Source organism: Panicum virgatum, chromosome 3N (genome assembly GCF_016808335.1).
Source record: "Panicum virgatum strain AP13 chromosome 3N, P.virgatum_v5, whole genome shotgun sequence".
NCBI classification, from domain to species: domain Eukaryota; kingdom Viridiplantae; phylum Streptophyta; class Magnoliopsida; order Poales; family Poaceae; genus Panicum; species Panicum virgatum.
This window is the reverse complement of record NC_053147.1, coordinates 33,552,545-33,566,425: the sequence shown is the minus strand read 5'-3', so window position 1 is coordinate 33,566,425 and position 13,881 is coordinate 33,552,545. Positions and strand designations below refer to the sequence as shown.

General features: G+C 45.2%; 1 protein-coding gene across 1 annotated transcript; it reads left to right on the top strand.

Moving 5' to 3' along the window:
• Positions 1-8,830: 8,830 nt before the first annotated feature.
• LOC120665771 (glycine-rich cell wall structural protein 1.0-like) lies at positions 8,831-11,770 on the top strand. Its single transcript, XM_039945443.1, has 4 exons — positions 8,831-9,159; positions 9,727-9,842; positions 10,381-10,927; positions 11,452-11,770. The coding sequence occupies exons 1-4, from the start codon at positions 9,081-9,083 to the stop codon at positions 11,580-11,582; spliced, it is 873 nt and encodes a 290-aa protein (XP_039801377.1). The 5' UTR covers positions 8,831-9,080; the 3' UTR covers positions 11,583-11,770.
• Positions 11,771-13,881: the final 2,111 nt, after the last annotated feature.

Below are 13,881 nucleotides of genomic sequence, written 5' to 3'. Positions count from 1 at the left end.
GTATTCGTGTACGTCTATGTATTCGTATTCTTATACATCTACATATTCGTATCTAGCATACAAGAGAATACATTTATTATAATTACATACACTAAATCGTCATGCACATTAATTCTTAATCAAAAAAATCTAAATAAATTAATTGAAATAAATCTCTAATTAATTGAAATAAATCTCTATAACTCCTAATTATTTTGACACCCTTCAGTTTCAGGCGAACACTCTTTTCAATATCCAGAAACCATCTAGAAGAAAAAAAACTTTATTTCGAAAAATGTATATGTCGGTAACCTCGACCCTGCGGTGATGACACTGCCTTTCGGGGGGACACGGTGCGGTACAAGGGCGTCACCAATAGGCCAGTTGCAACACCAATATTTTATGGTTAATAGGAACGCAACACTTGGCACAGACAACATGCTCGTTGATATGCTCTCAGTGCAATAACGGTCACGTTGACTGCGCCAAATGTTGCGTGCGTATCAAACGGAAGTGCTGGTGTTGTAACCAGCCCATTGGCGACGTCTTTATAGCGCATCGTGTATCCCCAAAATGTAGTGCCATCACCGTTGGATAGAGATTAACGACGTATACTTGTTTCGGAGTAAAGATTTTTTAAGCTTTTAGATGGTTTCAATCTGAGCCTGAATAAATACATCACTAGAGTGTCAAAATAATCCATTCATAATACAAAAATTTCTATTATACTTCTTTCAATAATTCATTATAAAAATTTACTTTCCATTTATGATCATATATACAAGTAAATCATATGAACTCTCTAAACTCATTCTAAAAATATCCACTGTCCACATATACTCATCTCATTCGAAAAATAAAAAATATACTACGGTCATTTCTAATATATAGAAAATGATTGAAAAATATCTCTATAAATTATCCACATTTAGCCTAGCCATAAAAGCTTCGCTCAAATTGAAGTCATGGGTTCTATATACCTCAAATTAATGAATAAATCAAAGAAATCATGTTCATTCTCACTATTTTTAAAATCACAAATTCCTCTAACTATGGAGCATAAAATGAAGCATGAAGACAATCAATAAAGAGAGAATAAAGTTGCAAATCTTTGGCGACTTGGATGAGTAGAACCCTCACTAAAACTGAAAAAATGGCGGCACCTCTCTAAGGGGAAGAAGAACCCGAGCTCGAGCTGCTCTGGTGAAATGGAGCTGGCTCGGGCTCGGAAAGGAAGAAGGCGCCAATTTATAGTGGGCGCATTAGTACCGGCTGGTGGCTTGAGCCGGTACTAAAGCGCCACATTTAGTACCGGCTAGAACCACCAGCCGGTACAAAGTTTCCTGGCGGCCATTTATTACCGGCTGGTGGCTCCAGCCGGTACTAAATGGTCTCTAGCCGTTGGAGGTTCCAGCCGGTACTAAATGGTCTCTAGCCGTTGGAGGTCGCTGTCAGTGGCACACTTTAGTGCCGGCTGGTGCCACCAGCCGGTACTAATAGGCTCGCATGGGCATTGTTTCTTTGGCCCGGTACTAAATTTGCACATTAGTACCGGCCGAAACCGTGACTGGTACTAACTGCCACGGATGAATGTGCAGTTTTCTAATAGTGCACTAATAACAATTGATCTCAAGATCTACCGACAACTTGTTGCTTGTACGTGTTTACAAGGATAAGTTTTGAGCGTGCACGCATACTGGTGTCTCATTAATGTTGCATTTGAAAAAAGGAAAAGCAAGTAGACAGTGGCGGACTCAGGATTTTAATCTTGGGTAGTCCTAGTTAATATGGCAATGGTACATAAATAGAAAAGAATCAAAAGAATAATTTATGTAGAGTAAATTGCACCCTAGGTCTCCGAACTTATAGCGACATTCCGCTTAGGTCCCCAAACTCTCAAATCGTCTAACTGGGTCCCTAAAGTCCTTTAAGTGGTTCATCCCATATCCCAAACGCGCCACGCGTGCATCCGAAGCCGACGTCGCATGCCACGTGGTGCCACGGTGGCGAACATTTACAAAATACCCCCTAATTTTTTTATCTTCTCACATTTACTCCTCTCTCCCTCTCTTCCCCTCACCAGCTCATCCGCCGGAGCTTGCCGCCGCCATGCCGCCCGTCCCAGCCCCTCCCCACACCGGCAGCTAATGAGTTCCTCTCCGCCCTCCTCTACACCGGCACCACCACTCCTGACCGGCAACCGCGAGCCGCGCGTAGCTCACCCGCCAGAGGTGCCCGCCGCCGCGCCGCTCTCTTTCCCCCATGCGCCGCCCGTTCCTTCCCCTCCCCACACCAGCGGGCGAGGAGGCGCTCCTCCCCATCCCTGGGCGCGGTGGCCTGCATGGCACGGCCTGGCGCAGGGTGCGGCAGCGGCGCGCGGGCGTGCAGGGCGGCGCGGCGAGGCTCGCGTGTGCACGTGCGCAGGCCTACAAGCACTGTCCCCGCCGCGGCCGCCCATGAGACTCGTGCGGCCGGGCGTGCTCCCCCTCCCTGTCGCAGCCGGCCAGGTGGGCAAGGTGATGGACGTGCTTGCCATGCACTGCGGCCGCACGTTCCCAATGCCTACACCACGCTCGCCTCACTGCCCGCATGTGTGCCATACCGCTGTCATAGCGGTTCCGTGCCAGCAAGCCGCCGTCGCCGTTCGCAGAGCAGAGGAACTCTGTGTCGCCCCTGTTTTTGGGCTATCATGCTGCCGGCCAAAAATTCGCCGGGTTCCCACTATCCCGCATCGATTGCTCATGTGTGGAACTTCTCTACTACACCGCCGGCCTTCCCCGCCCATCTTCCCGGCCCGCCAACCGCCGTAGAAGGCCGCCACCGATGACCTAGCTCCGCCGGGCACCGCCGACCGCCATGGCTCACGGTGAGAACCCCTCTCGGCTCCTTCCTCTGCCCTTTTGACTGTGTAAACGGAGTCTCCAGGTCCTGCCGGTGCTCATGCTTGCTTCGTCGTTGCGCGGTCGTCGCCGAGAACGCCGGCGCAGCGCCGCGCCCGCGCCGCCGCGTCACCATCCTCTCGTTCCGCCCGCGCCTGCGCACACATGAGGAGCACAGAGCTGCGGTAAAGCTCCCCGCATTAGCTGCACCATCGGCAAGCCCGCCACCGGCCCTGTTGAGCAGCCTCCATGGCCCAGGGTCGCCATTCCAAAGGGAGAGTGAGAGAGAGATTGGTGAGGGAGAGAGAGAGAACGGAGCAAAATGAAGAAGATAAGACTATGTAAGGGGTTTTTTTTGTTAATGTTCGCCACCCTAGAGCCACGTGGCATGCCACGTCGGTTTCGAATACACACATGGCGCGTTTGGGACCTGGGATGAACCACATAAAGGACTTTAGGGATCCAATTAGACGATTTGAGAGTTTGGGGATCTAAGCGGAATGTAGCTACAAATTTGGGGACCTGGGATGCAATTTAGTCATTTATGTATATTTGAGAGGTCACATACTATCTTGAATGCAATATTGTAATAGTAGAAAACTTATATAAATTAATTGTAATATGATAGTGAAAATGCAATTACCAACAACATTTTTGTAGAACCAACTTATTAACCTCTTCCTGAAGTCTAAATGCTATGTGACGAACAATAGCAAATATAATTTGTTGGTTCCATCGACATACGTAGTGCCTGACAAATGCTCAAAATTGAAATTTTCGTGGCTTGGCATCATCACACCCACTATTCGCCTACACGGCCGTTTACTCAGCATGCAGGCCGATTGGCCATGTAAAACCATGCAAGATCATTTCAGCTGTTTAAATGGCCGGCCATGTATACTGACTTTTTGCTAAAAGATGAGTGACCAACCATTCACCGTTTAACGTTTAAGCTAAAATTGATCACACCTTAAAAAACAACTATAGAAATTTAGGGTAGAAAGACATAACAAAGCAAATGGTAGTTCAGGCCAAAAATTGTTGTGAAATTGCAAAAGTCTTAATCAAACAAGCCGAACGGAGCAGAGCAAATGCAGATATGGAGCAAGGAAACATATGTGCTCAAAACATCCAAAATCAATAGTTCACCCTTGGGCTTTTGCAGACTATATTCAAAGCAAAAAGAAAAAGTAACAGACGAGGAACTGGGACAGGTTAGGCACCTACGGAGTGGCACCAAGCCTGGACACGGGGGGCCTCTGTAGCAGCGCGGGAGCCTGTGCGTGACGAATCAGGTGCACATACAGCAGTTCGGCAGCTCCCTTGAAGACTGATTATTGGACCTTTCGTTATATAGGCCGAAGTTTGCTGACTAGTAAAGAAAATACGCCCTAAAATTTAGGATAGTCCTTGGACCTATCTGGACTACTCTTTGGATCCGCCACTGCAAGTAGAGGTGAGCGTACGTGGTTGCGGAAGATATGCATATGAATTACTTAGTGGGGGCGCTTTATGAGCAAAGGTAATGTTGCACTCAAAAGTACAGCTTGCTTGCGCGTGTAAAGAGCAGGGAAAATGAAAAGAACGAAGTATTCGAACTCGCACTCGCACTCGCACATATATAGTGGCACTTGCAAAAAGCTACAAAAAGGGGGAAAGGATTTGCGGAGGACATACGGGTGAATTCGATCAACCTTTGTTTCCTGAAGCAAAATCATCAGGAGCTGCAAGGCGGACGTCCACTCCACGAAAGTGAGCGTGCATCCCGTTTGGCCGTGGCCGCGGACGACAGGGGGCGATGAAGCGAACCTGCACTCCCGCATCCCGCTGTGCGGAGGCCGATGAAGCGAACCTGAACCTGCACTGCCGGGGACTCGGTGGAGACGCTGACGCCCGCGCGCGCGGCCAGGCCAACGAACGGTCCCTCCCTTTCTCCGCCGGTCGTCCGGGCTCGCTCGCGCGCACACTTTTGCCGCCTCGGTCCCGAGTCTCGAGCTGGGGGGAACGGGGCGGCCGCGTAGCCACGGAGTACGCTCCAGACCCAGTTGGGCCGGCCTCGGTCTCCGAATTCCCAGCAGGCAGGCCCGTGTCGCGCTTCTTGCGTCGCCTCAAGATTGCCGAGTTTCTCGAAGCCATCGCGCGCGTTCTCGGGGTAGGGGGATCGGAGGATGAGAAAAAACTGGAGCCGAAGAAAAATCAGCAACGCCGTCGTCCCAACCCGGTGCTCCGAACAATTAATTACCACTTGATGATGCGTGCAGGGGCGAAAAATGAGGTTGTTCTAGAGTACTAGCACGCACCTGGTCGTGGGTGTAGGTGGGATCTTGGTTGGTAGATAGCCGGGGTGGGAAACGCACTCACGCGTCGTAGGTGCCGTACGGGTGCAGGTGGCGCGGCCGCGGCCGCGGCCGCGGCCACGGAGAGGAGGCAGCCAGCAGCTAGCTAGCCTGGGGAGCATGCGTGTGCCGTGTGCGCGTGGAAATCGATTCCAAGGTCTCGGGTGGTTGCCTGTTGCCTCGCGGCCCGTGCGCGCGCCGCCGGGCCGCGAGGTCAAGGGTGGGCTCAACGCCCCCGTGGTCGTTCCGTCCGGCCGCTTCCGCGCCCGATCCAGCGAGAAGCGCAAGGAGGCCGGGAGGCCGGGAGTGACGACGCTCGGCGAACACTCCGGATCCGGGGGACATGGAATTACTATGTACTCCCTCATCCAATTTTAATAGATATATTTTAAAAATTTAAATATCTAAAAATGATAACTACATTTACTATTGGTATGGATTGTGGCAATAAATAGCACTAGCAACGAGGAGTTCTCAGTTAAAACATTGGAGGACTAACAAAAAAATCTGTGTTTCATTTATTAGATTGATAAACACATTTGTTGTCCTTAGTCATTGTGTCATATGCAAATATATCTATCAAAATTGGATGGAGGGAGTATTTAGAGAAAATTCGGCATTTTTTAATGGACACAGCTAATTTACAATTAGGGCTTTGTTTAGTTCTTTTGGCCAAATTTTTTAGACACGGAATTTTACTATTTTAGAGTACTAAATAAAGTTTATTTACAAAACTTTTTGCATGGATGGATTGTAAATCGCGAGACGAATCTAATAAGCCTAATTAATCCGTAATTAGCGGATAGTTACTGTAGCATCATCATTGCAAATTATGGATTAAGTAACTCATTAGATTCGTCTCGCGATTCACAGCCCATCCGTGCAAAAAATTTTACAAATAGATTTTATTTAATACTCTATGCATGCATCCAAACATTCGATGTAATGTTTTTTGGTGTAAAATTTTGGGATGTAAACAAGGCCTAGATCGTCTGCCCCGTTTTGTGAAAACAGTGGATATGGGCATGCATGTGAGACGGTGAGCGTGTGCATGTTGTGAGGGGTGAGCGTGTGCATGTATGTGAGGGGCAAGGAGAGAGGGAAAAAATCCTAAAAAAAGATGACGATGTAAGCCGAATGCGTGATGCATGTACATAATTTAGAAAAAGAAATTTTATTTTTAAAATTGAGAATCGAAATCAAAATCCTAGTATACAGTTGTGTTGTTTCGATAAAAACTTCAAAACAAGATCTCATACCACTATGTCTTAATGATATATTTTATTTGAGAAATAGTTTTTAGTGTATTGTAATTTGCTTATGATGTTTGAAAAAAATTGATATGAGTTTATAGAATGTTGCTTCGCACTACTGTGCTGCCTGAGTACAGTTAAGTAGATATTTGGTGTTCATGTTGTGAAGATAGATTGTTTGGTGTCATTAGTGGACAAGGGTAAACAAATTTTTTAGGTAGGTGAAATGTTTATTGTATGATCAATAATATGCAACTTTAGTACATCGGAGTATTTTTAAGTAATTTGTTTTGATACTTTCCATTATACATAAAGCAATTTATGCGTTTTTGATAAATATTATTGAGACATACACAAGTAGGATCTTGTTTTGAAGGTCTCGTCAAAAGTGACAATTGTACAATCAAAATCTAAATTTGATGAATAATTTAAGAATAACGACTTTTAAGTTTTGAAATTGTTTGCATGTGCCACTGCATGCTGAGGTAGAGGGTAAATTTAGACTGTCGTGCAATAGCGCAAATGCATGGTCGGCTGTAATTGGTCATTATCTTTTTTAATTCCTAATATTAATATTATTAACAACTTGATGATTTAAATTAGCGATCTTGTAACAATGAAGCAGGTGCTTGTATTCGTGTTAATTCCCCTAATTAACATGAATAAAAAATAAACCATAGAAAGTTTAGGGGTACCTCGAGGTGGGACAAGTGATTGGGCGCCATTCTGAGGGATTAGATATTATGTCGGTTTGGACGGTTAGCCGAACTAGGTTGATGTAGAATAGATGGCTGTCGAAAAGTAGTCGGGGTGACCTTGATGTTCACTTGGGGAATACAGATACATCCATATGGAAGTAGTTGTGCGGTTTGAGGATGAAGTAGTCATTTGGGGCACCGTGATGTAGATAGCGTAGTTGTCGAGGGAGCAAGCAAGAAGTCACGTAAAGATGCTCCTAAAAAATCTGATTGCTCACTATTCCATGCAGTACCTTCAACATGCAGTGTTTCGGAGACATACTCTTGCCAAGGCTGTGCATGCAGCACTAGCGATGAAGATGCGAATTATGGATGTGATATTAACCACTATTAACTCCTAGCATTTGTTTTCCTTGAATTATGGAATATTTGGATCAGCCAGAGGTGGATCTAGTATTGGGGCAGTGGGGGCTGGAGCCCCCGCCGTATGCATTTCGTGGAGCCCCTCAAAACCCCTACATTTTTTAGCCTTGGGTGCAAGGAGGAGGAAGGAGAAAGAAGATGAGAAATAAAATCACCTAAAGTAAAATTCTTGGATCCGCCGCTGATCAAACCCATATATTCCAGCAGGAGTTGCGCCCAACGCCATGGCGTTGGCGATGCCAGCCGTGCGTGCGGGCTTCGAGTGCCACTGATAGGCCTCGCACGTACTGCCACTGTTGAGCACTTCCCTCTATTCTCCCCTCTTCGATGTGTTCCCTTTTCTTCACAAAACTTCTCCATTCAACCAGGACTGAAACACCCTAGATCTTGCTGGTGATAGGCATATGATTACACATGTATAATTTATTTGAAACACAGTACATAAGCAAACGCTTAACCTGACAAATTTTAATTAACTTTCTAGACTTCAACATGTTTCACCAGTAACCTACTCCTACCTCGTTGCAGCATAATTTTCTATCGTATAAAAATCACCACACTGCTGATTATAGTGGTTCAACAACCGTAGTACTTGCATCATACCGTGTGCCACAGTACATACCGGCACAAGCTACATTGCATACAGAATTTGGACAACCTAGTAACCTATCAATCTTGTCGTGGTAGAAAATAAGCACAGAGCATGTTCATTGAACCCCCCCTGACGAATAAACCCTTCAACATCAGAATACTGTACGGCGTCCAACGTAGTCAAGAGCAGGGTTTTGAATTTCGTTTGTCAAAAAATTTCGGACATGGCCAAAATCACCGAATTTCGCGAAATTTCGGCCGAAATTCATTTTTAGACTATTTTTAAAAATACTTTTAAATATATTTAAATTATTATTTCCAAAATTTTCAAATTTCGGAGGGGGGCGAAATCACCGAATTTCGCGAAATTTCGCCAAAATTTTGAACACTGGTCAAGAAAACTAGGCAGGAACTCGAACCTATGCCTGTTTAGGTAAGATTTCTGCACGCCTCGAAATTTTGAACACTGGTCAAGAAAACTAGGCAGGAACTCGAACCTATGCCTGTTTAGGTAAGATTTCTGCACGCCTCCCAGGAAACAAGTCTAATGAACAAGTGAAAGGTAGTTGGTTCTTGTGTACCGAACACTGGCACAACAGGACAAACCGTCACACACCATCAGTTTAATAGCAGCCCAAGCTACCGCTCGTTTTCTCCAGTTTCAGGTCCTGAACTCCTTCCGATCCTATTGGTTCCTGCAATCGCATTCCAGAACATAAATAGTATCCACCCCATGTTTCTCAAGGAGCAAGCCATTTCCAATGTCATGGTTGCTTAAACCAGCCTTCACACATCTCAAGCTTATATACATCAGCCAGGTTGCACTAGCAAGACCTGTGCATTTATAGGGATTGCACATGCATCTTGGTAGTAGTGTGAGCATAAAGGTGTGAGGTTCATATACACTCACAGCTAGCTGCCATGGTTGCATTCAAGCTGAGGCTGAGACATTTCTGTTTCGCAGTTGCGCTTTCATCCATTGCCATCTCTTGTTGCAGAGGTAAGGTAGCTAGCTTCAATTCAGTACATTTTTTGTTCCTGTTGCTGGCATGAAGCGTGCATAGCAGTGGCGAAGCTAGAGAAAATTGGAGGGGGATGCGCTTGCCTCGTGGATGCATAAGGTTGAGTCATGCCGCATGCGGGGTGCAAATATGGTGAAAATTTGAGCATGATCACTGTTTTTCCATTTTTCAGGGGGTGCATAACGTAGCTTCGCCCCTGGTGCATAGCTTTGTTCAGCACTTCGTGCTGTATCTCCCAGTTAATTACTTTGACTTCGTTTGCCTGGGTTAAAATCTCTCCAATTATTTATGATGACTTTGTTTGCCTGGATTAAGATTTAACTTTCAATTTAAAGCTTAACCATAGGATGCTTAAGCTCCGGGGGGGGGGGGGGGGCTTAAGTACACCCCCCACCCCCACAACACACGCACACACAAACAGAGCCAGATTGTGAGGCATTTCAGAGATGTCCAGGCTGTCCGAAATAGGCTATCTATTTGCCTGGTGCTCACACTTGACAAGCACAACTTGTTGAACACTTTGGTTGTTTCTCTGAACAATGCAGGGCAAGGGGGAGCAGCAGGTGGTGCAGGGGGCGCAGCAGGTGGTGCGGTGGTGCCCGGAACACAGGATGCCATACAGATTGTGGCACAGGCTGCTCTCTGCTTTGACAATAGACAGGTAATGATTCTCCCAGTCTCACCTGCACTCTAAGCTAAATTCATCACACCAACTGCTCTCTATGACTATGAGGGTACACATAAACAAGGTTCTTGCTGACTAAAACATCCCAGTGACTACACATCAGCATCAATCTTACGGGCCTAACCCCAACATATCTTGTTCCCAAAAAAGAAAAAACCCCAACATATCTTCAGAGTTCAGAAAGCTTTTTTTTTGCGGGTAATATCTTCAGAAAGCTAATCTCCCAGCTTAGGCGATGTCTCTTAATCCGCTTTTATAATATCTATATCCAAAGTTCTTCAATGTCAATGTCTCCCCTTTTTTTTTAAGAAACATATTAATGATAATTTAACTTCTACAAGATTCTAGAATGCATAAAAATACATACTTTCACGCGTTCCAAATAGCCTTTCTTTCCTTTTTTTTTTCCTTTTCTGCTTGTATTTGTCTCTATACTTCTAATAAATAGGCAACTACAAAAGAAAAAAAATGCAATTGGACACTCTGTTGAAGAAAGAAAAGTGTTGCCTGATAGGTGATGAACGGGTGTCTCCAAGCAATGGGCATCAACGTCAATGGCAACAGCAACGGCGGCGGCGGAAACAGCAACGCCAATGGCAGTGGCACTGGCAACGGTGGTAGCGGCAATGGCAACAACAACGGTGGCAGTGGCACTGGCAACGGTGGTAGCGGCAATGGCAATAGCAACGGCAATGGCGGGTCAACGGCAAGCATGTGCCAAGGGCCGTGCTTCGGGCAGATGATGCTGATGATGAACTGCGTGAATGGCATCCTGGGCAACATCCAGGGCTACAGCCCCGGACTCATGCAGGGCGTCCAAGCCGTCTTCCAGATGTCCTGCGGCAATGTCGGCAACGGCCAGCAGGGTGGCGGTGGGGCTGGTGGTGGAGGTGCCGCTGGAGCTGGTGTCGGAGGTGCCAGCGGTACTGGTGGAGCCGGTGTCGTCGGTGGTGGTACCGCTGGTGGCGGAGGTGCCACTGGTGCTGGAGGTGTTGCCGGGGGTGGCGGCAGTACGGCCAGCAATGATGTTACTACTGGTGGCACTACGACTCCAAATGGAGGTAAGAATGTCATTTTTCTCTCTCTGTAAATTCCTTCTTGTTTATAGACTGTATATACATGCTGAATAGGCAGACTGTGTACAACACAAGTAAACTTCGTAGTAATTTCACATAAAAAAACATTTATTTTCTGAATGAATCAAGGCAAAAAAACGTGTCAGATACATAATGCAGCCAGTGGCGGAGTTTGAGCAAAATCTCGGGGGGGGGGGGGGGGGAATCGGTGCTCGGGGGGCCAGTATTGGACTGATGGATTAGATTAGCTGGTAAAATTAGATGGTCATAAGAAAAAATTAGGAATCCAGGGGGGCATGGCCCCCGTTGGCCCTTATCCTCCGCCAGTGAATGCAGCGGATTGAAATGGGACGAACAAGTTTTGCTTGTTCTAATTTTGCTTATTATAAATTGAGGTTATATATAATTTGCTACAATGTGTCCACGTGTGCACTGTGCACATTGAAGTCATATCTTTTTCGAAACTATAAAGTCATATTTGACATTAGCATTAATGTGTGCTCCTGCAGGCTCACAAGTGGCGGTAAGCAATCTAGGTGAGCCAACCAGCGGAGCGGGCGGGCCCACGGCCAGTCTCACCAGCGGGTTTCCCTCGGTGCTAGTGACGTGGACGTGTATATGGCTACTGCGGCTGTTCTAGCTTCGATGAAATGATTGATTAGTGATGATGAGAACGTTGCAAGAAACTGTGTTTCGTTTCTGTACTTTTCTAGGTAGCACAGTAGTAAGTAATTTCAATTTTACCTTCTGCGAGGATTTTATGTAAAGCCAGCATGTGACTTCTCCATTTGAATATATAATCAAGGAATTCTGCAGTGGTTTGTTCAACTTTCAAACACATGAAAAGGCTCTTTTTAGATAACGGAGGTAACTTTTGGCTCGGCACATAGGTAGCGAAAGGGGCACTCCGAGACAGTGGTGAATCTAGGACTTCAAATTAGCATTGTCCAATAAATCATTTTTTAAAGATATTTTTTGAGTAAGTTAATATAATCTTATAAAATTATAATTCTTATTTTTCATCTTGTATCAATTGTTGTACACAAGAAAAATAATTAGTAGAAGCAAGCTTAAAGGTAATGTCAACACCAGGAAAATCAAGATATAAAGATTGTTGGGCTGAATCTTAAAATAGGCCCTGGCCCACGCCTAGATTCGCCGAGGCTCCAGAGATCTGCACAATACGTGAATAATGCCAAAAAAAAACTGAAAGACTAAAATACACTAGTGGCGTTGAATTTTTTTGTTATGTTATTTGCCCCCCTACACTCTTACAATATACATGTGGAATTGGATATGGAAATTAACTTGTTAGGTGTGTGCCACTTAAGGTTCAAGTCACCCGAATTAGCACAAAGCAAAAATAACATGTACCGTACTCAGTGGCGGAGCCATGATCCTACCAAGGGGGGGCCGGACGAACATAGATAACCTTCTACGTAAACGCCAAGGATCAAATTGTCAATTGCTGACATGCTGCTTGCCCCGACTGTGCTTTCGTAGCCTAAGAGCTAGAGCTTTAATAAGAGTTTTAGTCTGCTACCGACTGTTTTCCTGAGTGTTGTGTGTCTGTAGGGCATGCAGTCTAACTGGCTCTCTACTTTGGACTACTATTTGCTGCAGTGCTCACTGCTGAACAACTTTGAATGGTACTGGATCCTCAGAAATCGGCGCAGAGCAAGGGGGGGCCACTGCCCAGGTTCGCCGACACTTGGCTCCGCCAGTGACCGTACTTGATATCAGCAACAAACTTAAAACGCAGTTGATCACAGGTACTTCTCAAGCTGCACGCTAGAGTGTCACGTATGTAATTACTTGGTGATCAAGGTGATTTGGACCTCAAATGATATACTTGGGTCAACATGTTCATTTTATGAGTTGGACACATATACAAGTTTAAAGACCGCCGGTACATTTACTCTAATTAAAAATATTTTATTTTGATGTCTTGACCCATAGCTTTAAGTCGTGCCTCCTAGCTAGCCTCCCTGAATTGCCTCCACTAAGATAATAAGCAATACTAGAGTTTTTAGATCAATCATTCTTTAAGATTTATGAGAGAAGATATATTGCATTTAAATAAGACACAATATTGACAAGTATTCCAGTTACCTTTCCTACACATACGAAGAAGGACATAATTTTCCAATATCAACAGTACCCAATACCCCTGAATCCTGATTATTGGCAGTGGTTGTCCAAGAAATGTTTCGTGCAAGCAAGCTTATAGCTGGGCACTTGATGATCAGATTGGTATAGCCCGTTACACCTGACTAAGATGCCAAGCCCGTTACACCTGACAAAGATGCCGGTACGAAAAATTTCAGCTAGTCCTAGCAACCAAGAAGATGTCAGTTTTGACTTGGCAATGCAAGAGTGGAAGGCAATACTACTCTTCCTTTTGGGCTACACTTTTCCTTTCCCTCCGGTGCATCAAAATCTTGGACAAAGCTTCGATTTGTTGAGATCCATTAACGGGACAAAGCCAAAATTTGAAATTTCAAATAAAATAAAGTGAGCATTTAATACGAATTTGCCTTTCCTAAAATTTTCTTTGGGCGTTCGAATCAAGGAGCTAATTCAGGGCTTCCAGGATAATATCTCACCACGACTAAACCATTTGTTTGCGCCAATCCTGTCTGTCCATTCAGATGTTGCATAATTTTGCAACAAAATATTCCTTCCTTAAAGTAGAGTTTTGCACAAGTTAACAACATGTGCAACAGTGCTCAAAGTTTTCTTTTGAGCAAATTATATTGCTCCAAGCCTCCAAGTTAGAGGATATAGGAAATTCTTCCAGAAAAGTTTAGCAAAGAGTGTACAATTGAGCTTCGTCCTTTGGAGTATGAGTAGGACTAGGTCGGTAAAAATCTTTCTATTCGCAAGATCAACACGCATGCATGCTCAAATGGCCATATATAATCGATCAACACAGGCTA